General features: G+C 40.1%; 1 protein-coding gene across 1 annotated transcript in view; it reads right to left on the reverse strand.

Moving 5' to 3' along the window:
• The window catches only part of bsna (bassoon presynaptic cytomatrix protein a), a 190,172-nt gene that overhangs the window by 84,234 nt on the left and 80,666 nt on the right, over nucleotides 1–25,272 (reverse strand). Inside the window, exon 3 of the mRNA XM_053624703.1 lies at nucleotides 7,495–8,655. Coding sequence (XP_053480678.1) covers nucleotides 7,495–8,655 — 1,161 coding nt within the window. The remainder of the gene's footprint in view (nucleotides 1–7,494; nucleotides 8,656–25,272) is intronic.

The following is a 25,272-nucleotide window of genomic DNA, read 5'->3' on the forward strand; positions in this document are numbered from 1 at the left end:
TTAGTGGGGCTTGGAAGTGTTACTTAGTGGGGCTTGGTTTTTGTGAGAAAGGGCTTCTATCTAGCCATACAATGCTCTGACATGCATTGTTAACTGTGGGACCTTATATAGACAGGTGTGTACCTTTCCAAATCATGTCCAATCAACTGAATTTACCAAAGGTGGACTCCAATCAAGTTGTAGAAACAGCTCCAGGATGATCAGTGGAAACAGGATGCACCTGAGCTCAATTTTGAGTGTCATGGCAAAGGCTGTGAATACTTATGTACATGTGCTTTTTTGTTTTTTATTTTTAATAAATTTGCTAAGATTCCAAACAAACTTCTTTCACATTCTCATTATGGGGTATTGTTTGTAGAATTTTGAGGAAAATACTGAATTTAATCTATTTTGGAATAAGGCTGTAACATAACAAAATGTGGAAAAAGTGAAGCGCTGTGAATACTTTCCGGATGCACTGTATGCCATATGCCTATGCCATAGCCCAGACTTGTGAAGAATATGAGAGATTGTTGTCACGTGCAGAGAGTAATCAGTACTTGTCAGATATTCCTACAGCTCCTTTAACGTTGCAATTGGTCTCTTGGAAACCTCCCAGATAAGCTTTTGTCTAGTTCTTTTGTAAATTTTGGAGGGACATCCTGTTCTTGGTCACCGTCACTGTGGTGCTACATTTTTTCCACTTGTTGATGATGGCCTCCACAGTGTTCCATGGTCCATCTAATGTTTTGTAATTTATTTGTACCTCTCTCCTGATCAATTCCTTTCAACAGTGAGACCCTGTACAGGCTTTGAAACAATGGCTTCAGCAGTCAGATGAAACCAAGAAGATGTCAAGAAAATCCTTTATTTGGGGTTAATATCTGTGAGTGGCAAAAGTATGTGAACCTCTAGGATTAGCAGTTAATTTGAAGATTAAATTAGTCAGGTATTTTCAATCAGGGGTGAGTGAGCACCAGATTTTATTTCAGTGACCACACCTTAACCCAAATGAGTATGCATTTCACCTCCTGAAGAAGAAACTGATGGGAGAAACCCCCTGACACAAACAGCAACTGAAAGAGACTGCGATAAAAGCCTGGAAAAGCATCACAAAAGAAGCCAACAATTTGGTGATGTCAATGAGTCGAAGGCTTGATGCACCTATTACAAGCAAGGGATATGCAACCAAATATTAAGTGTTATTTACTTTAATTTACTTCAGGACATATCTGTTCCTATACTTTTGCTCGCCTAAAAATTGGGTGATCTGATACAAAAAGTTCTAAGTTTTATGCTGTTTACCACATCTAGATGTAACTACCAGGAAATAAAAGCTGAAATCCTAAACTCTCGTCTCATCTATCTTTTGATCTTAAATCCAAATGTCTTTGGTGCATAGCACAATCAAATGCAGTCACAGTAAAATCCCTAGTGTTGAATTAACACCCAGAGTCCAATGGACTTATATAAACACTGTAGGGTGTAAATTCAACACTCTGGGTGTTAAATCAACACTGGTGATTTTGCTGTGTTGGCATTGCCATTCCATTGCCATGCCGTTTCAGAGGGGAATAAATCAATCTATCTATCTATTAATAATGGTGAACAATCCTTTGCTGACTTACTGATTACATAATGATGTGTATAACTGATGGACATGTTTGACAAATGATGGCTTAATAAAGGACACACACTTAACCCTCTCTGTGAGTGTGTGTGTGTGTGTGTGTGTGTGTGTGTGTGTTACAGTCCATTTTATATAGGTTGCATTATGTGCAGCATGAATTCCACTCAACTGTGCACTCCCTCTCACTTTCTTCCCATCTCATCCTTTCTCTCCCATCTGTTCCCTGGTGTAAAACTCTGCACACTATGGTTGTCCTTTCTGAGAAGAAAGCTCTGGGTCTTACTGCCTTCCACTTATACACTACGTACAAAATGACTATTAAAATAATTGGGTTGAACTATGGACCTGGGGAAAATTTTAATCTTCACTTGAAGTTTTCTTCTTGTTGAACTTTTCTTCTTTTTTTTCCCAGCAACATAAATACAATAGAATTCCAAAAATGCTGTCTGAATACAAATATTGATTATAGATTGAGTTAATTATTTCCTATTTTTTTAAACCAAGTAAAATTAATAAAAGCTTTTCTATCATTTGTGCTGTTATATTTTTGAAATTCACACTTTTCCTAATTTACCTGGTGTCCTAATTTACTACTGCAACATTTCCTAATCTTGCAGCTTCTTATAATAAGGGATGTGCCTTATTCACATGAGCACTACCTGATGGAGGATTGTGCACAAGAAGTATTCGGTTTACACAGAATGGTTTGAAAAACAAACAAATATAAAAAAAAAAAACAACCTGTGTGCAGACGGTCTTCAGGCTGAAACACCTTGTTTATGAGCGAGATCCAAAGAGAATGACCTGAGTGGTTTGAGCTGACAGGAAGTCTATAGTAACTCAAATAAGCACTCTTTACAACCTTAGAATGCACAACACATCAAACCTTGAGGTGGATTGGCCACAGCACCATAGAAGACTACATCAGGTTCCACTCCTGTCAGCCAAGAACAAGAATTTGAGCTGTCATGCTATCATGGGCACAGGCTCTGAAACTAGAAAAAATGTAGAAAGACTAAGTGATTTTTGAGCAAGTGATTTTTGTGTGTCCATGACAGTCTCAGATCCCTGTACTTTGCATGGAACAATGTGTTCTTCTGCTCTTGTAGCCCATCGAACTCAATGTTCAATGATTTGTGCATGCTGAGATGCTTTTCTGCTCAATCTGGTTGTAGAGAGTGATTATTTGAGTTACTATGTCCTTCCTGGCAGCTCGAACCAATCTGGCAATTATCCTTTGACCTTATTCTTCACTCCATTCTGTTTAAACTCTAGAGACTATTGTGTGTGAAATTTCCAGGAGATCAGCAGTTTATGAAATACTCAAACCAGCTCTTCTTGTACCAACATCCATGCCGTGATCAAAGTCACAGAGATCACACTTTTTCATTGTGATGTTTGATGTGAACATTTACTTAAACTCTTGACCTGTATCTGCATGATTCTTTTTTATTGGGCTGCTGCCACATGATTGGCTGATTAGATAACTGCTTGAATTTGCAGGTGTACAGATGTTCTTAATAAAGTGGACAGTGAGTGTATATGACGTGAGGTGCTTTTTTAACTAGCAATGAACCTTACTTCATACAGATAGTCATCCATTTAAAATTGCTAATGGAATAAAGCATATGCTTTATTAAATAGATCAAATGACATCTATTTGAAGGTGAAGATTTTGAATAAAAGTTTTGCTTTTCAGTGTGGCATTTTGTCTGCATATAAAAAAGGAATAAAATTTATGTTTACACTATTTCACCAGTTTGATTGCTTTTTGCTCTGGCAGAGAATCTTCTCCATATAGCCAAATTTAACCAAATTAGAATAGACTCACTGCTGCAAGTATTTTTGTATCTATGTTTTGTTTGTATCTACTATATGTAGTCTAGTGCTGTGTTTAAATACTATACTGTGGGATTACTCACTTCTACAAGCTTATTTTAATAGCAAAAAACTGGTTTGTGTATGGTACTATATCATGGCATTTTATTAAAAGGAAATATATGATATAAATAAACAGTTAACATTCTCATCTGAAGCATGTCATACAAATAATTTCAGTTGTGGTGTACTCTTGAAATATTTTAATATAAAGACAGGTTACCCTACATAAAAAAGAAACAAACAAGCCTAGGTGTCAAGCCTAGGTGTCAGTCCTAACACTTCGAATGCAGTGTCATTTGTAGTCATCCTCTTGCAACTGTGAATCTGAAATAGCTTCTTATAGAGTTCCTCCTGTTGAGGTGCTCACTGGCCTCCAGCAGCATCAGTGGGAAATTGATGGATCCATCAACATAACACAGTTCTATCATTCTGCTCAAATGCCATAAAATTAAAAATCTTCCTACATATTTTCTCACTTTCATGGTGGTACTGCACTTCATTTCTATACTACTTCAGCATATTCCTATACATCAGGATTAACCATAAGCAGAAACTGGTGAGACCAACCAAGTTTATCAGAAAACTTCTAGCTTGTTGCCAACTAACATGAATATATGATCTTGACTGCATTATATCTATAATTAAATTAAGTTCAAAGATCAGATCTAAATGGTCTGCACTTATATAGCGCTTTTCTCCAAAGCGCTTTACACTGTGTCTCATTCACCCATTCACACACACATTCACACACCAATGGTAGCAGAGCTGCAATGCACGGCGCTAACTTGCCATCGGGAGCAACTTGGGGTTCAGTGTCTTGCCTAAGGACACTTCGGTATGTGGAGTCATGTGAGCCAGGAATCAAACCGCCAACCCTACGATTAGTGGACAACCCGCTCAACCACCTGAGTCACAGCCACTCCATCTAAATGAAGAAAATCTTTGTTGAAAGTGTTTGTTGGTAAAAACTAAAGCCCTGTCTGAAATTCCTCCCACTTATTTGCACTCTCTACTATATTAACAGTTCTGTACTGAGCTCTGTTCAGGTCTGCAATGACGGAGACACTGAATTGAATTCAGATGAGTGCTCTTAAATAGCATGATCAAAGAGTGGTGTGACATTCAAAATTTACAGATGCAATGGAATTTTCAAACCCATTTTGCAGTTTCAGGGTTAAAATGGTGTTTTCATCTCTTTAAGCACAGCAGTATAAGTTTTGTCCCATTGCTTACAACTGGATTTCATAGATGTTCACTATTTGTATTACAACACAAGTTATATATAAATATATAAAACATGTTCAGATAATCTCTCTCATGCATGACCTTCTTTTGTTGCTTATGCAAATCTGCTCTCAAAATATTATTTCAACATTGTCAAAAGATTCAATAACTATACATACACCTACATATAATTCTGTTCAAAAAAGTGTGAAACTGCTTTTCACTGTTAGAGATTGTATGAAGCAGTTTATCTAAATAAAACTATTGGGCATGCAGCTTTAATTCTCAAATATCATGAATCTTGCATTTAATTTATTAATGTATTAAACGCATTAAACCTCTTGATAATGTATTAATTTAAACTCAACCCCTTTCCTGTGCTTTTCTGCTATGCCTAGCACTGAACATGAAAATAGAGCACCTATGTTCAGCAGAAATGTTCAGCAGAAATGTTTAGTTCAGCAGAAATGTTCAGCAGAAATGTTCAGCAGAAATGTTTAGTTCAGCAGAAATGTTCAGCAGAAATGTTTAGTTCAGCAGAAAGGTTCAGCAGAAATGTTCAGCAGAAATGTTTAGTTCAGCGGAAATGTTCAGCAGAAATGTTCAATAGAAATGTTCAGCAGAAATGTTCAGTAGAAATGTTCAGCAGAAATGTACAGCAGAAATGTTCAATAAAAATGAAACTGGAAAAAAAAAAAAAAAAAGAAAATCGAGCACCTTACTTTGCATATGCACTTTGCTCTTTCCAGCTGGGTGCAAGTCCTAAGAAGAAATCTTAAACTGCTATAGACTGTTGGTGTGTAACTGGAAGTACAGATGTGGCCTTTAAGAATGCGAGTTTTTTCACATGGTATCACGCAATTCGTCATGTGGTATACTGCAGGCACGATTCCAAGAATTTAAATTCATTTGTTGTGCTTCACACAATAACCACCAGGTGGCGTATGGAACAACATACTCTTCAAAACTTATGATAAAACTAATTTAAATAAGTATCTAATTACAAGATTATGTAAAATATAAAGTGAGCGTGATCGAGTCTTGTACTACAGGTACAATAATTATACACTAACATTTATGGCATTTGGCAGACGCCCTTATCCAGAGTGACTTACTTTTATCTCATTTATACAACTGAGCAATTGAGGGTTAAGGGCGTTGCCCAAGGGCCCAACAGTGGTGGCTTGGCAGTGCTGGGGCTTGAACTCCTGAACTTCTGATCAGTAACCCACAGCCTTTAATTACTGAGTAACCACTGCCCCTATAGTATTTAACTATAGAATTTAAATGAACGTGGTACTGTATGTGTGCTAAGATAGTGCTGTGGTAACATGCAGGATTTCTATGTCAGTGCTTAAGCGGCCATGCATTATTATTTTTTTTTCTTTGCCTTTATCATTCCCGCAGCAAGTGTCCCGCAAACTCAAGCTGATTTTAATTATCTGTCATTTTGTAGGTTTTGTGACAGCTACACTACATGAATTTTGTTATGTGGGGTGACTGTGGCTCAGGTGGTAGGGTGGGTTGTCCACGAATTGTATGGCTGGCGGTTTGATCCTTGTCCCCTCCACAAAATGTCCTTGTACACGACACGAATTGAACAAACTGTCCTTGTACACGACATTGAACCCCAAGTTGCTCCCAATAGCAGCCTTGAATGCTGTGTGTGTATGTGTGCGTGTGAATGGGTGAATGAGAAACAGTATATTAAGTGCTTTGTAGAACAGCTAAGGTTAAAAAGTGCTATATAAGTATAGACCATTTATGTGCCCATTTATTTTGCACCAAGGAACAAATATTCTAATAAAAGACTAATAAACTGGTCATAACTCTGCTCATGGTCACTAACAGTCTAGTAGGTATTAGACTGTTATTGATCACACCCCTGAATAACTCCATGTGGTGGACCTCACAGTCTCAATTGCTGATGCATAGTCATCATCTTCCCCTATGTATTCATTTAAATAATCAAGTCATAATGTGACAAACTGGACTACAAACTGGCCTAATAATTAGAGTGAATTATTTTATAAAATAATTATTTTGTTGTATTTTTATCAAAATACAAAATGACCATTAAACAGTTAGGATTTTACATGAGTGCAAGTGTAAATGGTTAGTAAATTAGTATCTATAAAATAAAAAACTGAAAAAGAATCAAATATAGGGCTTTACAGAACTTTTAACCAATACAATATACAATTGTCTGAATGTTTCACAGATGTCAGTGCCTAGTGTACAAGACCAAAAATAAAAAGGCTTTATTATTCCATCCCTTTATTTTTCTGGTTCGTTTCAATGAAGATGCTTGTGCATCTTCAATATTCTGTTCTTTGTACAATATTATTATTAGAACCACACCAGCACAGTGCCTGCATGCATTGTAAATCTGCTTTACAAGTATACAAACAAAATTGATGCATATCAGTGAAAACACAAACACACACACACACACACACACACACACACACACACACACAGATGTAGAAGTAATACAAGTGATATTAATATATTATATTATTATATATATATATATATATACATACTAATTAATTGCAAGTGAAGTGTACTAAATAGTGCTATAGCAAATGTTTATACTGTTATGTTTAAGGACTGCACATAAGGGGAAAATTATACATTGTACCTGCATTTGAGAAAAATTTTTTTTTAAAAGTGTGAACAAAAAAGATTTTCCATGTGAGACCATGAGTGATTCAGGTTGAATGTACACTATGTCTGGTGCCACTATGAGTGATTTTGAGTATGTGTTGTATACTTACCTCCACAAGGTGAGGTGTCGGATTGAAGCCGCACATATTGCAGACCTGCGCGTGACATTGTGTGCAGGAATTGTAATTGGGTGGCTCACCGGATCCTATATTAAGTTCAGTCTTACATAAGGGGCAGCTGACTTTGGTCTTCTGCACCTGATTCAATGGTGATTGCTGCTGCTGTGGAGATTTTTGATGATGTGCCAGTGGCTGCCGCTGTGTCGGCAGCATTTGACGATGTGCCGGTGACTGCTGCTGTGCTGCCTTTTGATGGTGAGCTGGCAACTGTGATGCCTTTTGATGATGTGATGCCATTGACTGCTGCTGTTGTTGAGGCTGTTTTTGTGGAGGGACATATGGACCCTGGGGAAGCATGGTTCCTCCTGTTCCTTGTTTGTCTGAGCCAGGAGCTCCAGTCATAGCTTTAGCATTACCATCACTGAAGATCACCTTAGTACCCTGGGTGCCCTGTTGTCGGGCAGGAGAGGGTTGTGCTGAAGCTCCTCCTCCAGGGAGTGGATCGACTGAGATTAGTGTGCTTGCCTGGTTCAGCAATGATGCCCCAAAACCAAATAGCTTTGTCAAGCCATCCTGAGGAGGGGTCTCGTGTACTGAGGCTGGACGGCGAGCTGGGGAATTTCCAGCACTGCGGATATGCTCTGATTGTCCAGCATGGTGAACCGGTGATGCACGGCCAAGGTCTGGCTGTGACGGTGCTTTTGCCAAGCCTGGTAATGGCACAGCACCAGGGTGAGGGATCCGTGGGCTAGTTTGGGGTGCTCCACCTGGGCCTCTCTGCCTAAACTCGACACTCTGATCCTGGGAACCTGATTGGGCTCCTTGATGTGCAATTTGAGGAGGTCCAGTTTGGGCTGAAAGAACATTTTTTTGAGGTCCTTTCTGGTAAGGGCCAGTAGTTTCACTTTCTTTCTGAGGTCCAAGTGAGGTCTGGCTTTGAACCTGTGGTTGGATTTTGGAATGGAGTAGGGTTTGGGGTTGAGTCTGCAATTTTGGCTGAGCTGAAGGCAGGGAATGAGGAGGTATCACAGGGTCTGCTTTAGTTTGTTGGGAGGAAGCGTGAATCTGCTGCTGACTCTTAGAGCAAGGTGTGGTCATATCCATTCCCAGGGCTCTCTGCATCTGACAGTTCAGACACAACCACTCCTGGACCTGTGTGAACACACATAAATACACATACATAAATGATGTGCATATAGAGTGCTCCAGTTCAAAATGTTACCACACAATATGTTAAATATAGTTATTTATTTTAAAAAATAAAAACCATTAAAAACCATATGTACATACATATATACTTTCAGGTCTAACATGTATCACTGAAATTGCATGGAAAGTTTGTGCTTGAAGCTGCCCCCCCACACACACAGATTTCCTGCCAAAAATATGTCCCCCCCTTCCCCTTCCACATTCATACACCCACCCTCACAAAGAGAGAAATAGAGAGAGAAGCTACTCATCATCAATCTTAATTATTTGACAGGTGTAGGCCAACTTTTAATGATCATAGGGCTATTCCCATACCCAATATATGTTAATGATACAACCATTCCCAGACATACATTCATACATACATAGAGAGAAGCTACTCATCATCAAGCAGGTGTAGGTCAAATGTTAATGACCAAAGGGCTGTTCACACAACCCATAGATGTTAAACCATATACCTAAATTATAGGACCATTACAAACTAGGGATTTAACGGTGAGGACCAGTTAATCAACCTGTGATGACACCAGTAATATTTCCCTCTCACTTTTAAATCACTTATGAATGGCCGTGTCGCCGTGCGCATTTCACTTTCGCTTTCAAATTACCGGCAATTCGGGGGCGGCAATTGCTTGAATGATGGGTTAATTATTATTCTTAATGAAATACACAACAACAACAACAAAACAAATCAAAACAAAAAAAAAGCAAAATGATAGTGGGGCCGGTGCCACAGTGAGCAAGTGATATAATTGGTGTGCAGCCGAACACCGTGTAACACCGGTAACAAAAAAAGGTATTGCAGCAAGCCTACACACAGTACCCACAAGCACACACACACACACACACACACACACACACACACACACACACACACAAAGTTGCAATCAAAATTAGTCAACCCCCATTGCAAATCAAGTTTATTGTCAAAATTTACTAACTTTCAGCTGTTTGTAATGAACAAATCAGACAAAAGCAATTAAAATAGTTCAACACAACGAATACTTTAAGTGGTTGGTTTCCCCAAATTCAACTAAAAATGCAACTTATAATGAGTTCTCCAGTTTCAAAATTATTCAACTCCTTCATGGCAAGCATCTTTAGTACTTAGTAGAGCAACCTTTTGCTGTTATGACCTGCTGCAATCGAGATGCATAGCCAGACACCAGCTTCTGGCAGCGTTCCTGAAGAATCTTAGCTCATTCCTAATGAGCAATGGCCTCCAGTTCAGTAATATTCTTGGGTTTGCGTGTTGCAACCGCTTTCTTCAAATCCCACCAGAGATTTTGTATGGGGTCCAAGTCAGGTGACTGTGATGGCCCTGTAGAATCTTCCAGGACTTCTTCTGCAACCAGGCCTTGGTGGAATTTGAAGTATGCTTGGGATCATTGTCCTGTTGGAAGGTCCAATGACGCCCAAGCTTCAGCTTCCTCACAGGCAGCATGACGTTTTCTCCTAGGATTTCCTGATACTTCAATTAATCCATCTTGCCTTCCAAACGCTGCAGGTTTCCAGTGCCAGAGGATGCAAAGCAGCCCCAGAGTTTTTGAGTTTCCTGCAAAAATATGTCCCAATACCCCCTCCAACCATATTCCCCCACTCCACTCTCCCAGAGGAGAAGCTACTCATTATTTACATGTCAATTACATTTTTATATTAATCAATACAATATTTTAACATATGAAATATTCAGAAAATTGACAAGCTCCATACACTTAACCGGTCACTATGTATTCAGGTATAGGTTTATACCTAAAGTTTAATTTTCAATAATTTTTTTATTACAGAGCAAGACCAAACTATGCTCACCTGATTCTAGTGTCTACAAAATTGTATAAAACGAATGCAAACCTACCAGGTAATTTCATTTTGTCCCTTAGACCTGTGTAGTGAGTATCCTGAAACATCCATACAAGGCCATTTGAATCCAAGACCACTGGAACAACAATCTATCCGAAGACCAATATCCATTGTAGTACCGCAGCCTAGAGCAATCCTGCAAACTTCACATAAGTCGCAATATAAAAGTATGAATACTTCCTACTGTAAAATCTTTCATTTATTACATGCATTTATATTTTGTTTGTGTCATATTCATAAGCTGCAGACACCCCGACTTCATGATGATGATTCAAGTGCAAGAGGGGTTTAAATACTAAACATATTCATGGGGAAAACAGAGAACAGCTGAATACAATGATAACATACAGGAACCAACCAATGACAATACAGGGGCGGAGACAGGATAGAAATCATAACAAATGCACACGTGTTAAAAGTAAACAAAGTCACTGTCATTGTAAAACCCGGAAGTGCGCACTTGAGCTTCGGAGCGCGTTGCGCAAGGGGAAATCATGACAATCGGACAACTAGAGGTGCTCAACATCGTATTGAGAGAATTCTACCAAATAAAGGCAACTTTTTTATTTTTATTTTTTTTGTCTTTTTTTTTTTTTTTTGGAATGTTTTGTATATCGAGATAATATAATTAAAAACAATTCAGGTAGGGAAATTGTTCCATCCTTGTACGATACCATCAAATCCTTGAATAGGTGTGTCCCAGTGAACATAAAATTGTTAAAAATATTCTACGATAGATATGGCACAGAAACATCTGAATTGCATTTCAGGTTCAGAAGCTAAAAATTTTTAACTGAATATACCGACATCACCCCATGTTTTCTGCTATGGTGAAAACCAGAGTTCTTCAAATAGTCTGTTAAATCATGATCCCTACACAACTCTGAACCCATATTTCACTGATGCGATCAACCAACTGAATGAAAGCTTAATACCGTCACACCAGCTTGTTAGTCAGAGACCTAATCTAAGTCCAGATTACAACGTAACAATTGCAGTGTTGACACCAAACAACATTTTTCATGACATCAAAGAAAGTTTGTTAAGACTATTACAGAATAGCCTAAATGAACATTTAGTACAATTAAACCTTGATTTAATCGAAGCAGACAACCAATTGAATGAAAATTGAAGACTGTCAGACCAGAGCAATACTCAGAATTCCAGCCGAAATTCCAGTCAAAATGTATCAAACCCACCGGTGACGCTGGTGTGTTTGATACATTTTTCAACGAAAACAGGGCAACTTGAGTCTGTTAAATCAACGTCTCAATATCCCTGTGCTATCCTGGTGAGATTTCATAAATACTCGAACAAAGAGCATGTTGTCACTGCGGCAAGGGATTCGGGCGATCAAGCACTAATAGTCAAAAATTCTAAGGTGAGAATCTATCAAGATTTTTCTTCAACCGTCATACGTAAACACAAGAGGTTTGATGATGTCAAAAAACAAACAAACTGAGGGCCATAGGCATGACGTATGCTCAGATTTACCCTGCAATTCTCAAAGTGCGATATCAAAGAGCTGTTAAGGTCTTTGCTGACCCATCAGAACTGGACAGCTATTTGCTGTCATTCAGTGAAATACCCAAGTCTACCTGAAAGAAATTGCTCTGCGGCATGGCCTTTTGTATTGCCTAGAGACCTTTTGGACATATCTTATCTTATGACTATGCACAACAATGGCATCATAAGTCAGTGCACGATATATTCATGTTTTTTTTTCCTTTTCCTTTGAGCTGCTATACATTATGCTTCTTTTTATTTGGACACGATGGATACGAGTGAAAGCTGGGCATTTGCGTCACTTGGACTGAGCTTTTGTCGTTCAGGATTCTCGTACACACTGGGTTGTGTTGTTGAACCAACTCCATGTAATGCTGGACTCATACTCTAGTGTAGTATACACTTTTTTGTATTATAGTTCGGTGTTCTATGTTTTGATTTTCTATTATTATTATTACTCCCTTTCAGTTTATTCTAGACATTTTTGGGATGCATTGTTTTATAAGGAATATTTTTTATGTGCTTTTTATTTATTCCTGTTATAGTCAACAATGTCAGTAGGTACTCTTAAGATATGCTCCTGGAATGTCAATGGGATTCTGTTAACGAAACGGGAGGTGAGGCAGAAGCAGGTGCAGATCAGCGTGTTTAGCAAATAAAGACACCCTCGAACATCAACCAATGCTTAAACAGAAGGAGGACCACAACCAAAACAAAGGCACGTGTCCGTATGCCACAGTTCAGTCTCATGCACGCGCGCTCTCTACAGCTGCTCGTGCATGTCGACGCCGCAGTGCCATCTGCCGGCGGGAGCATAACAGAACCCCCCTCCAAAGGCGCTCCGGGAGGAGCGCCAACAAGCACCCCCCTCCAACGGCGGTTCAGGGCCCCTGTGTGAGCTGTCTCTCGATGCATCGGAAAACAAAGCGGCCATTGCCGGGCAGCAGACAGGCGGAGCACCACCCCCAATGAGATTGGAACTTGGGGCGCCGTTCTCAGCGGGACTGGAAAGCTGGGCGACATCTTCAGCGGAACTGGAACGCTGGGCGATATCCCCAGCGGGGCAGGACAGCGGGACAGCTTCCTCGGCTGGGCAGGACAGCAGGACAGCTTCCTCGGCAGTCTAGGACAGCGGGACAGCTTCCTCGGCAGGCCAGGACAGCGGGACAGCTTCCTCGGCAGGGCAGGACAGCGGAACAGCTTCCTCAGCAGGACAGGACAGCTTCCTCGGCAGGACAGGACAGCGGAACAGCCTCCTCAGCAGGACAGGGCAGCGGGACAGCTTTCTCAGCAGAACAAGGCAGCGGGACAGCTTCCTCCGCAGGACAGGGCAGCAGGACGGCTTCCTCCACAGGACAGGACAGTGGAACAGCTTCCTCAGCAGGACAGGGCAGCGGGACAGCTTCCTTAGCAGGACAGGGCATCGGGACAGCTTCCTCCACAGGACAGGACAGTGGAACAGCTTCCTCAGCAGGACAGGGCAGCGGGACAGCTTCCTCAGCAGGACAGGGCAGTGGGACAGCTTCCTCAGAAGGACAGGACAGCAGGGCAGCTTTCTCGGTGGCAGAGACCTCCCCACGGGTCTCTGGCTGGAGCTCTGTTGACCTCAGGCGGAGGCTCCGGGGCTGCGACCTCTGGCTGCTTACGTGGTGCAGTGTAGTCCCCTGGCAGCGGGAAGCCCCAGTAATTCGGATAGCCCTGCTGCCTGCATAGTGTGGTGTAGTGCCCTGGCAGTGGGAAGCCCCAGTAATTTGGGTAGCTCTGCTGCCTGCATAGCATGGTGTAGTCCCCCGGTAGTGGGAAGCCCCAGTAATTCGAGTGGCTCGGCTGCCCATGTAGCGTGGCATAGTTCTCCGGCAGCCGGGGCAGGGAAAACGGTGCGGGTGGCGGCGTGGCCCGGCTTGCTGCAGTTGCTTCAGAAGGCGGTTGATCTGAGCAAGTTCTGTGTTTATCTGGTTACTCTGTTCCCAGAACGATAGACACCATGCCTCAAGCTCGGCAGCTTCAGCGGCGTTCATCTTGATCTGCTGCTTCCGCATGGTTGGCGCAGTATTCTGTTACGAAACAGGAGGTGAGGCAGAAGCAGGTGCAGATCAGCGCCTTTATTTTCACACAGCAGACAAAACACGAAACGCGGTCCATACTGGACAAGATTAACGAGGTTAAACATAGAACTCAAGTCGAGGCATGGAACGAGAGCAGGACACGAAAATAAGACCGCTTAGCATGCGTAACGTATTCACCATTACATTCAGTGGGTCAAATAATACTGCGCGAAGTACAACGTAACACGAGGGCTTTAAATAGCAAACACAATCAAGCTAGAACACAGACACCTGGGGCAAATTAAGACACACCCTCGAACTTCAACCAATGCTTAAACAGAAGGAGGACAAAACCAAAACAAAGGTACGTGTCCGTATGCCACAGTTCAGTCTCGTGCACGCGCGCTCTCTACAGCCGCTCGTGCATGTCGACGCCACAGTGCCATCTGCCGGCGGGAGCGTAACAGATTCATACACCTGTAAAGAGGAAATCAATTCTTACATTGTTAAAAAAATAGAAAGTGGATATAGCTCTGTTACAAGAGACCCATCTCAATGATAAGGAGTCGAGGAGTGGCAATCTTGTTTAAGAAGTCACTGTCGTTTCAGATGACAAACTGTATTCAAGACAGAGGTGGTCAATTTGTGATTGGGAAGGGGGTAATGTGTGGGGAAGAAATAGCTATTATGAATATGTACTTCCTCTCTGGCCATCCATGTGATGTTCTAACCAATGTGTTTTTTTAAGCTGCTAGAGATTTTAATAGTCATTTGAATTCTGTTATAAACAAGTTGTCCATTGGCACTTCAGCCCCCTCTTTTCAAGCTAAATTTATTAATTCATTATGTGAGGATTTAGGCTTTGTGGGTGTATGGCAAGTCCAACATCAAGCTGATAAAGAATTTACCTTTTTCACTAAACAGTGTTCTTGCCATACAGATTATTTTTTTGCCCATAAACAAATACTGCACACTACAGAAGGCAGCTCAATTGATAATATCATCATTTCAGACCATGCACCTATTTTTTTTGCATTTGAAGCCCTGTGATCATTTAGTTCAAGCTAAGCATTTACAACTTAACCCTTTTATTTTTAAGGATAGAGCTTTTATGTCTTATTTTGTCTCAGAATTTCAGGTACTCATAATTATTAATTAATTAGGTATTAATTAATGGCTCTTCTACAAGTGATAAATCTCTTTTGGGGGAAATAATAAAAGCCTTTTCAAGGGGCTTGATAATCTCTTATACATTTAATAAAAAGAAAAAACAGGCAGAACAGACAATAACTTTGGAAGCATAAATTAAAAGAACAGAAGCTGAATACACTCAGAACCCAAAATCAGATAGATTGAAAGAAACTATTGCTTTATGTTCATCTTTACATTCTTTGTTTGTGGGACAGGCTGAGAAATTAGATTTGCTAAACAAAGGCTTTATGAACATGGTGGCAAGGCAGGGAAATATCTAGCACACCTTATTACGAAAAAGGAAGAATCTCAAACAATTTTGTCAATAAAAGAGCAGTTAGGGAGTCCCTCCTGTAATACTTCAACTATTAATAATATCTTTGTAAAGGTTTTTAAAAATGTATATAAATCTGAGACTTCAGAAGGATCAACAAATCTTATGGATGTTTTCTTTGCTAAAATAAATCTTCCTTCTTTACGTGCTGAACAACAAACAGCCCTTGATAATCCTATCTCGAAAGAGGAAGTATTGTCAGTCATTAAGGGACTACAGACCGGCAAAACCCCAGGACAGGATGGTTTGGGTAATGAATTTTATAAAGAATTTAGGGAAATCTTAGCTGACCCACTCCTAGAAATGTTTAATTATTCCCTGGTAAAAGGGACTCTCCCACCCTCTCTTCAGGAAGCAAAAAAAGGGAAATCACCTGAAGACTGTGCCTCCTACAGACCAATACCTTTTTTAAACACTGATCTTAAGATCTTGTCTAAAATTCCAGCGACTAGGTTAGAAGGCTTATTACCCCATCTTATTAATAATGATCAAACAGGCTTTATTAGTGGTTGTAAATCTACTAATAATGCGTAGACGGCTAACTGTCCTTCAGCTCTCACAGCAGCTTAAATTGGACAGTCTTGTGATTTCTATGGCTGCAGAAAAAGTGTTTGATCGTGTTGAATGGCCTTACCTTTTTTATACATTGTCAAAATTTGGGTTGGGTTTAATTGGGTCAAATTATTATACACAAACCCTTTAGAAGCTGTTTAGTTTGTGAACACATCAGGGTTGTCAACTCTTGCCCCTTTTGTTTGCGTTAATAATTGAGCCTCTAGCCGAAGCAATCAGGACTAATCCCAAAATACATGGTTTTAATGTAGCCAATAGGCAACATAAAACCACTCTTTATGCAGATGACATTCTTAACCAGGTTTCAACAAGTACTCTTACTGATGTTGTTATGGAATTTTGCATTTTTTCTGGTTATAAGATTAATTTCTGTAAATCTGAGGCCATGCCATTGGGTAGTTTGTAAGGCGCTCATACTGCCTTAATGCCCTTTCTATTTAAGTGATTTTGTATACCTGGGGATACATATATCGTCTAAGTTCAATTAGATGTTTAATGTAAATTCTACTCCTCTTTCAGCTGTATCAAGCTTGATTTGGAAAGATGGAATATGCTTCTTATTTCTTGGATAGGGTGTATTGCCCTTTTAAAAATGAATGTGTTACCTAGATTATTGTATCCAATTCATATGATTCCAATTCTCTTCTCACAGAAAATGGTGAAAGAGGTGGACAGATAGTTTAGTTCATTCATATGGGCAAAGAAAAGCATGCGTCTTTGAATGAATATATTACATCTTCTGGGAGACATGGGGAGGTTGGGTCTCCCAGACATTAAAACATATCAGCTTAGCACCCACCTGCAAAATATAAATACATGGATAGCTAAGGACCCAGACTCACTTTGACTTGATATAGAATCCACCCAATTACAGATACCACTCAAAAATGAGCTTTTTCTTAAAAGATTGAAGAAGATTTAAACAGTGTGTACAAATCTCATTACTCTGAACACAGTCAGGGCATGGCAATCCATACGACGAATTGAGGGCAGGTCATCCATAACATCAGTCTTTAGCTCAATATGCAAAAACCCAGATTTCCCTCCAGACATGATTGGTATGCGATTTGAATATTGGGCTTCTAAAGGTCTCACTAATTTGAAGGGAATTTTTTATGCCCCTACTCTTATGTCCTTTGGTCAGATCTCTCAAAAATATTATCTGGATGTTTGTTATGAATCTCTGGAAGGGACTCCAATTCCCAGCAGCCACCGCACCTTGGCATCACGGTCACATGACCACCCACACCTGACTCTCATCACGGTTAATGAGCACCTGTGTGTATTTAAGTCATGGTTTGTACAGCACTCAGTGTCTGGCTTTGTTTGTCCTATGTTGTCATGTTAGGCTCTCCCCTGTCCTAAGTACTGGTTTATGTTTTTTTTCCTTGTATGCTTAGTGTCTTTCAACTCTTATTAAACTTTGAATCTGCATGTGCATCCATCTCCGTCTGCGCATTTGTGACAGACCTCAGACAGGAACCGGGTTAGGGAAACCGTCTCGTTGACCTCGGACAGGAACATGGCTTGGGAGGCCGCCTCATCGACCTCCTGCTGGAGCTCAGTCGATGAGAAACCCTCGTGTTTCTCAGGTTGGAGCTCTGGAGAGGAGGTCACCCCAGTGATTACCGACTGGAACTCAGTAGGTGAGACCACCTCGTTGGTCTCCAGCTGGAGCTCGGTTCCACGAACTCATCCACACTCATCCACGAACTCATCCACGCAGGCTGAAGTTGTCCATGGTCATGAGGAGCTCTGCCCACTGGCATGCTGGGCCGGTGAATCAAGACAGCATGAACCCCAACCACAGCTTCTCTTCGGGCTTGGGGTCTAACAGGCTCTAGAAATACAGTTGGCACTGGAGAAAAAAATCCATTCAGGGAACTCCCAAAACCTTGAAATGAAGCCAGGGTGTCTATGAAGAGCCACTGGGGAAATTGTATGGTATCAAACGCCGGCAAAAAGATTCCGTGATGTTCCTCTCACTCTTCTGCTATATCCATTGTATGGTGAAGTAGTCTGTAATGAACTGAGTCTTGGGGACGGATGCACATGCAGTTAAGAGCTTTATTATAGGAGAGATAGGCAGACAAATCCAAATCATGAAACACAGGCATTGTCAGAACAAGCAAAGGGTCAGGCGATCAGCAAACATGCATGAAGCAGGCACTGCCAGGCACAAAATGAGAAACTAATAATGGGATTAAAACTAGACACAAGAACGTATAACAATGGCTTGGTATGGTGGATACACTCAATACGTCACGTCTGAACGACACACAAGGGGTTTAAATAACGAACATAATCAGCGGTGTAACACAAAACAGCTGTAATTTACAAGAAGATGTGAGGGAGACATCCAATAATATAACAGGGGTGGAGACAGGACATAAACAATAACAAATACAGGTGTAGCAAGTAAACAATGTCAATGTCAAATGCAAACCCAGAAGTGCACCTTCGCGCTTTGGGCTTCAGAGCGCGCTGCACGCTTTGTTCGAGGGGAAATCATGACAATGGTAGAGATTTCTTTCACTTCCTACAATTAAGGAACTTTATTCAGAAGGACACTTCACTTCTATCTGATGTGAGTTCAACAACCCATGAAGAACAGCTTTTTGAGACTCAGTCAAATGCATCTATAAGTAATTTTAATAATATTCTGTCAATGAGTAAGAATATATCTGTACATGGTCTTAAAACAATTTAGGAGAAATAACTTGATATTACAATTTCTGACAATGAATAGGACATGGTGTGGAGAAATGCAAAGTCTCTGAGTGTTTGTAATAGAGTGAGAGCAATCAAGCTTAAAATTCTTCATAGAGAGCGCATATCTCCTGCCCAACGCAGTAGATTTAGGGCTGACCTCTCTCCTCTGTGTTCTAAATGCAAGACAGAAATAGGGAATCTTACCCACTGCTTCTGGTTTGGTCATAGGATTAAAAGGTGTAAAGGTACTAAAGAGATGAACAAGATATTGGAGGTTTCCTTGGTTCTGGACTCTGCATATTATTTACTAGGAATATCTTATTCTTTGGGTCTTACTGTACGCAAAACAAAGATCTTAAATATTCTTATGTTTTGTGCCAGGAAATTTATACTTTTGCACTGCATTTCGGACAAAGCTCCAACTGTTGGAATAAGATTATTCTTGAATATGTGTCTCTAGATTATTTGACATGAAGGGTTCATGATAAGGATGCAATATTTCACTAAATTTGAGACCCTTTTTGTCATATATAGGACTTTGCTTCCATCTTAATAAGAGAATTTGTATGATTGTAGTTTAAAGCCTCACTGGCATCCCTTGTATTACTTGGTAAAGCACTGTAATCATTGTTTCTGCTTCTTCTTTATCTTCCCGTCCTTTAAATCTGTTTATTTATTTCTAATTATTTATTTATTTATTTTTCTTTTCCCCTTTGCTTGGTGTATTGGTGTTGATTATATTTTGATATATCTGATCGTTTGTATTTTATTTGTTCTTTGTTAAAACATTATTATATATATACAGTATCTCACAAAAGTGAGTACACCCCTCACATTTTTGTAAATATTTGATTATATCTTTTCATGTGACAACACTGAAGAAATGACAATTTGCTACAATGTAAAGTAGTGAGTGTACAGCTTGTGTAACAGTGTAAATTTGCTGTCCCCTCAAAATAACTCAACACACAGCCATTAATGTCTAAACCGCTGGCAACAAAAATATTACTCGATAATATCATATACATGTACACACACACACACACACACACAAATAGATATGGAATGTGAGCTGGAAATGTCAGATTAATGTCAGATCTCCAGTGGATACATAATGTTGATATGGCATTAGATTCTTGTATTCTTGGCACAGCATGGAATAATCTAAAAACACTACTGTACAATAAAAAAAATGAAGAGGATGTTGTAGTTGAGAATACAACAGTGAAATGTTATTTAAATGTATACTGTAAAAATAAGGGAGGGTTTTAATATGCTTATGATGACAGGCCAACCGTGTAACATTCTGTGAGGAGTGTCAAAAATAGCTTGAACATAAGCATCAAAGTAGCTTGACTGGAAAAATTCAGATTTTACTTCGTGTGGGCTTACTTTTATATTGGAGGTGTGATACATAATTGAAACTAGAATGTTAGTCAAAGGTAAGGCAATGAGTACTGAATCAGAACAAAATCTGACAGCATGGTAGTGCAACATGGCTGTCAATTTTGTCACACACATGCACACATGCAAAAACATGCACACATACACACACACACACACACACACACACACACGCTCTCTCTCTCAATGAATACTGTCCTACTGTTTCATTTCTTTCATTTTCACTCACACGTACACACTGATTTACAGGAAGTTAGAAAGGTGCCAGATGCTATAATCCCATAAACACATTTCTAAATAGCTTTTGTTTCACACATCATTCACATAACACTCACTATAAGTCTGCACAAAGAGAGACAACAGTGATGAAACCCAAGTAGCACAATTTAGTTAGATTTTAGAAATGCAGATATTACTCTTAAATGGAGCCCCAAAGTGACAGTATTTCAGTATTTATGTTTTCTGAAGATCATTGTCTAGAGTAGGATGGAGTAGCAAGAATTCATTAGTGAAACATATAATATATATAACATATATAACATATATTATTATTTAGCATTAGTTATAGGGTAGTTGGTATGCCACTGGTAGACCGTGGGCAAGTTTACAGTCTCAAGCAAATGCTTTGTCTTAAATGAAAAGATGTTGGCATATTTGTCAGTGGGACTGTTGGGAAATTTTCTATTCTTTATTCCCTCAGATATATATAAGTATGTTTAGGTTATAGTTTGATTTCTGTCTCATGAACTTTACAGAATCTGTCTGATGTGTATGTGCCAGTTTAACATGTCACCACTGGAACTTCCTCTTTTCTGTGTTAAGCGAACCACACCATATATGTTCAACAACTGCTGTACATTCTGGTATTGCCTAAGATGTTTTTCATGTATGTGGCCAGACAGTTCAACTGCCATATTATTTCCACACAGCAGTACGCCTATGCATGGCTATTTGTACCTATAAAAGCCTCTGTTATTGGACGTCTCTTTGAACTGCTCTGGTTGCCAGTGTGTTCATTTAGACTCTTCGGCGCCGTATACGCTCTGTGATAACCCACATGCGCTAGTTTTTCTTTAGAGTAAATGAAGCAGAGGCAAGAAAGGCTGACGGAGGAAAAGTGAAGATAAAGCTGTTATTTGCTTTATCCTTACAGGGACCATATTATTTTAAAAGGGTAGATGGCTAAAAAGAACCTGAACCAGGAACGGCAATTCCAATTATTTTGTTTTTGCTATACATTGAAGACATTTCGGTATGAAATCAAAAGATGAATATGAGACAACAGATCAGAATTTCAGCTTTAATTTCCTGATAATCACCTCTAGATGTGTTAACAATAGCGATGCACCGATAGCAATACCAGTACTCGTGTGTCGGCCCGATACTGTGCTCATGTACTCGTATTCGTACTTGTGACACAATGTGACACAGCCTAACCTCTCGTCAGTTGAGCAGGTAGTCGGAAGAGGAACAATGTCAGCAATTTGGAGATATTTTAAGATAAGTGATGATGATAAAAGTAGAGCAGACTGCAAACTATGCTCTGCTAAACTGTCAAGAAGAGGGGTAAAAAATAGTTCATTTAACACAAGCAATTTGATTAAACATCTAAAGAACAAACATAACGCCGAGTGCAAAGAGTTTGCTAATGCTAGTAGCGGGAAACAGCAACAACCAACTTTCCAGCAAATGCTGGAGAAGCGAGAGACAATGTCCAGAGACAACCCATGGGCAGTAAAAATAACAGAAGCTCTTACCCAGTTCATTGTTCTTGATGACCAACCATTGCCAGTTGTAGATAATACAGGATTTCGTTATCTTCTTGGTGTGCTTGAGCCAAAGTATGAGATTTCCAACCATCACCACATTACAGATACCGCATTACCAAAGCTGCATGACTTGGTGAAAAAGCACATCAGGAACCTGTTGCAGTACATTTTGGCCTTCAGCTTCACCACTGATATTTGGACTAGCAGTGTCTCACAGTGGATTGATGAGGATTTTACTCCACAGAGAGTCATTTTACAAGCAACGCAGTTTAGGGATTCGCACACTGGCCAAGCCATAGCAGGTGCGTTTGATGACATGCTTCAGACGTGGGGCATTCTGAAAAGTGTGAAGTACTCATATTGGTACTTGGTATCGGCAAGTACCCAAATGTAAGTACTTGTACTTATCAAAAAGTGGTATCAGTGCATCCCTAGTTAACACCTTAGAATTTTTCAAGTAAACAAAAAATAGTGAAACATGTGTAGGATCTCAACCACCAGCAGGATATATGACCCGCAAAAAAATTACACACACAAAACCCATGGCCACTCTCAGACAGAAAACCCAATGCACAGCTCTGGAGAAAATGTTATGGCCTGGCTGCCATAAAACAATGAAAACTCACCCATCAGACATTCAAGAATCACTTAATTGCTCCCTGTTTGCATATGCCTTAGCTGAACTACTCTGCTACAATAATACGAGTGTTCAAGGCATCCCTGACCCAGGGTTGAACCATCTCGACTGCAGAAATTGCTGTCACATGCAGTGATTTAGGCCTTTGCACCAAACCAGATGGCTTACTCAACAGATAAATTCCAAGGTCCTTCACCCATTAAGTGATAACTTCAGAAAGGGGGGGGGCTTCCTTAATTGAATCATCCATTCACACAGAGCTCTCCACACCAAACCATGGAGCAAAGGACAGAGACAGTTAACTTCCTTCATGGAGTCAACTTTAATGTATCATGCTTTCAGACAAGGTTTATAACACAAAATTTGCAATCATTATGTCGTTGTGTATTTGTATTCACACGACCTATCTAGCAAATCGATTATTATCATTACCTGAACACTGACGTACTCATGTCCATAATCCAAAACTGTAATCTGTATGTTTTATTAATGTATATATTCACTAGTGTCCCTAGCAAGCTAACCCTTGAGCTTTGTGAACCATATTACCCCTGTATATGACCAAATTGTATCTATTAGGCTTTTAGTATCTTGTATTTAGGCCAATATATCTGGCAAGTTAAGTTATTATAGGCAAGATATGTCTTGTATGGTATGTATGTGTTCATTGAATGATTTCCTAATATATAAAAGTAAGGAAGTTCAGATATGATGTCATTATAAGTACATGTTAGTATTTTGGACAAAGTTTAATCCACACATCATGAAAAAGTCTGAAACTACCCATCTGCAGAGACAATGGACTGATTAACCTCATGGGCAGAGCATATGGCTTACACCCAGCCCTAAAACAATCTCTGGTTGGTTGGAATCTTAGAGGGCAGGACTAGCTGAAAAGAGTTAAAATACAACTCTCTGCTCTCACGCCTTGCTCTTCCGCTCTTGGCGTATTCAACATAACTCGGAACTCATCTCATCGGAGGAACAGAGGTGGCAGAGAGTCTCTAATCAACATCTGCTTATAGACTCAGCCTACAGCCCGCCAGCTTTCCAACCGCCAGTCGCCAGCTCTCCAAACATCTTTCATACTAGATGCCGTTTCATTCATCACTCCGGCTGGTCTTCCGAGACACTACTCAACGCTGACTAGACCACCATCGCAGGAATCCTCTCAACACCACGACGTAACAACAAAATCCCCTTAACAGGCAAGCACAGTACCTCCAGAAACTAGCTAATCTGGTGCATATACTGTAACATTAAGTTTAAAGCCCTTCAAAAGAAGTGAAATTAGATTGATAAGTGATGTTTCATTCAGGTCATGGTCTGTGAAATAACATACTGTGTTATAAACACGGAACTTCATTCACTCTGTTACACCATGTTCATCTCTGTTTACGTATGTGTGTGCGTGCATGCATGCATGTGTTTATGTGTTAGATTAGTTTCTGTCATAGAATAGTTCAATAAAGTCTTGTCTCTTTTTAAACATACATGTCATTGTTTATGATGCCTATTGCCTTGAAATGTTGATCTTGCTACATGCTCTTAAAATAATGATTCACTGTATTTGGGATATCATTGCCGGAGGCCACGGAGATAATATCTAATGCATAATTAATAAATACACTAAGTTCAACTTATCACTGGACAAATAGTTTATTAGAAATATTAAATTAGCCAAATTTCCCCTTCTGGGCTGATTTGCTAGTCTTTCTTTACATATAATGCTGGAGAATGCAACAATTTAACCCAAATATCACGTAAAGGAGAAAATGTTACAGACTGGCTGCCATAAAACAATGAACACTCACCCAGCAGACACTCAAATGGTAAATGGCACACTTATATAGCGCTTTTATCCAAAGCACTTTACACTGTGTCGCATTCACCCATTCACACACAGACTCACACACCAATGGTAGCATAGCTGCCATGCAAGGCGCTAACTTGCCATCGGGTGCAACTTGGGGTTCAGTGTCTTGCCCAAGGACACTTCGGTATGTGAAGTCACGTGGGCCGGGAATCGAACCGCCAAACCTACGATTAGTGGACAACCCGCTCTACCACCTGAGCCACGGCCGCCCCACTTAAGAACCGCCCCTATTAAGAATCACTTAATTACTCCTTGTTTGCATTTGCCATAGCTGAACTACTCTGCTACAATAGTACGAGTGTTCGAGGCATCCCTGCCCCAGGGTTGAACCATCTCGACCATAGAAACTACTGTCACATGCAGCGATTTGGGCCTTTGGGCCAAACCAGATGGCTTACTTAACAGATAAATTCCAAGGTCCTTCACCCATTAAGTAATAACTTCAGAAGGGGGGGGGGCTTCCTTTGTTGAATCACCCATTCACACAGAGCTCTCTCCACACCAAACCATGGAGTAAAGGACAGAGACAGTTAACTTCCTTCATGGAGTCAACTTTAATGTATCATGCTTTCAGACAAGGTTTATAACACAAAATTTGCAATCATTATGCCATTGTGTACTTGTATTCACACCACCTATCTAGCAAATCGATT

The sequence above is a fragment of the Ictalurus furcatus genome, chromosome 5, assembly GCF_023375685.1.
Source record: "Ictalurus furcatus strain D&B chromosome 5, Billie_1.0, whole genome shotgun sequence".
Taxonomy (NCBI): Eukaryota; Metazoa; Chordata; class Actinopteri; order Siluriformes; family Ictaluridae; genus Ictalurus; species Ictalurus furcatus.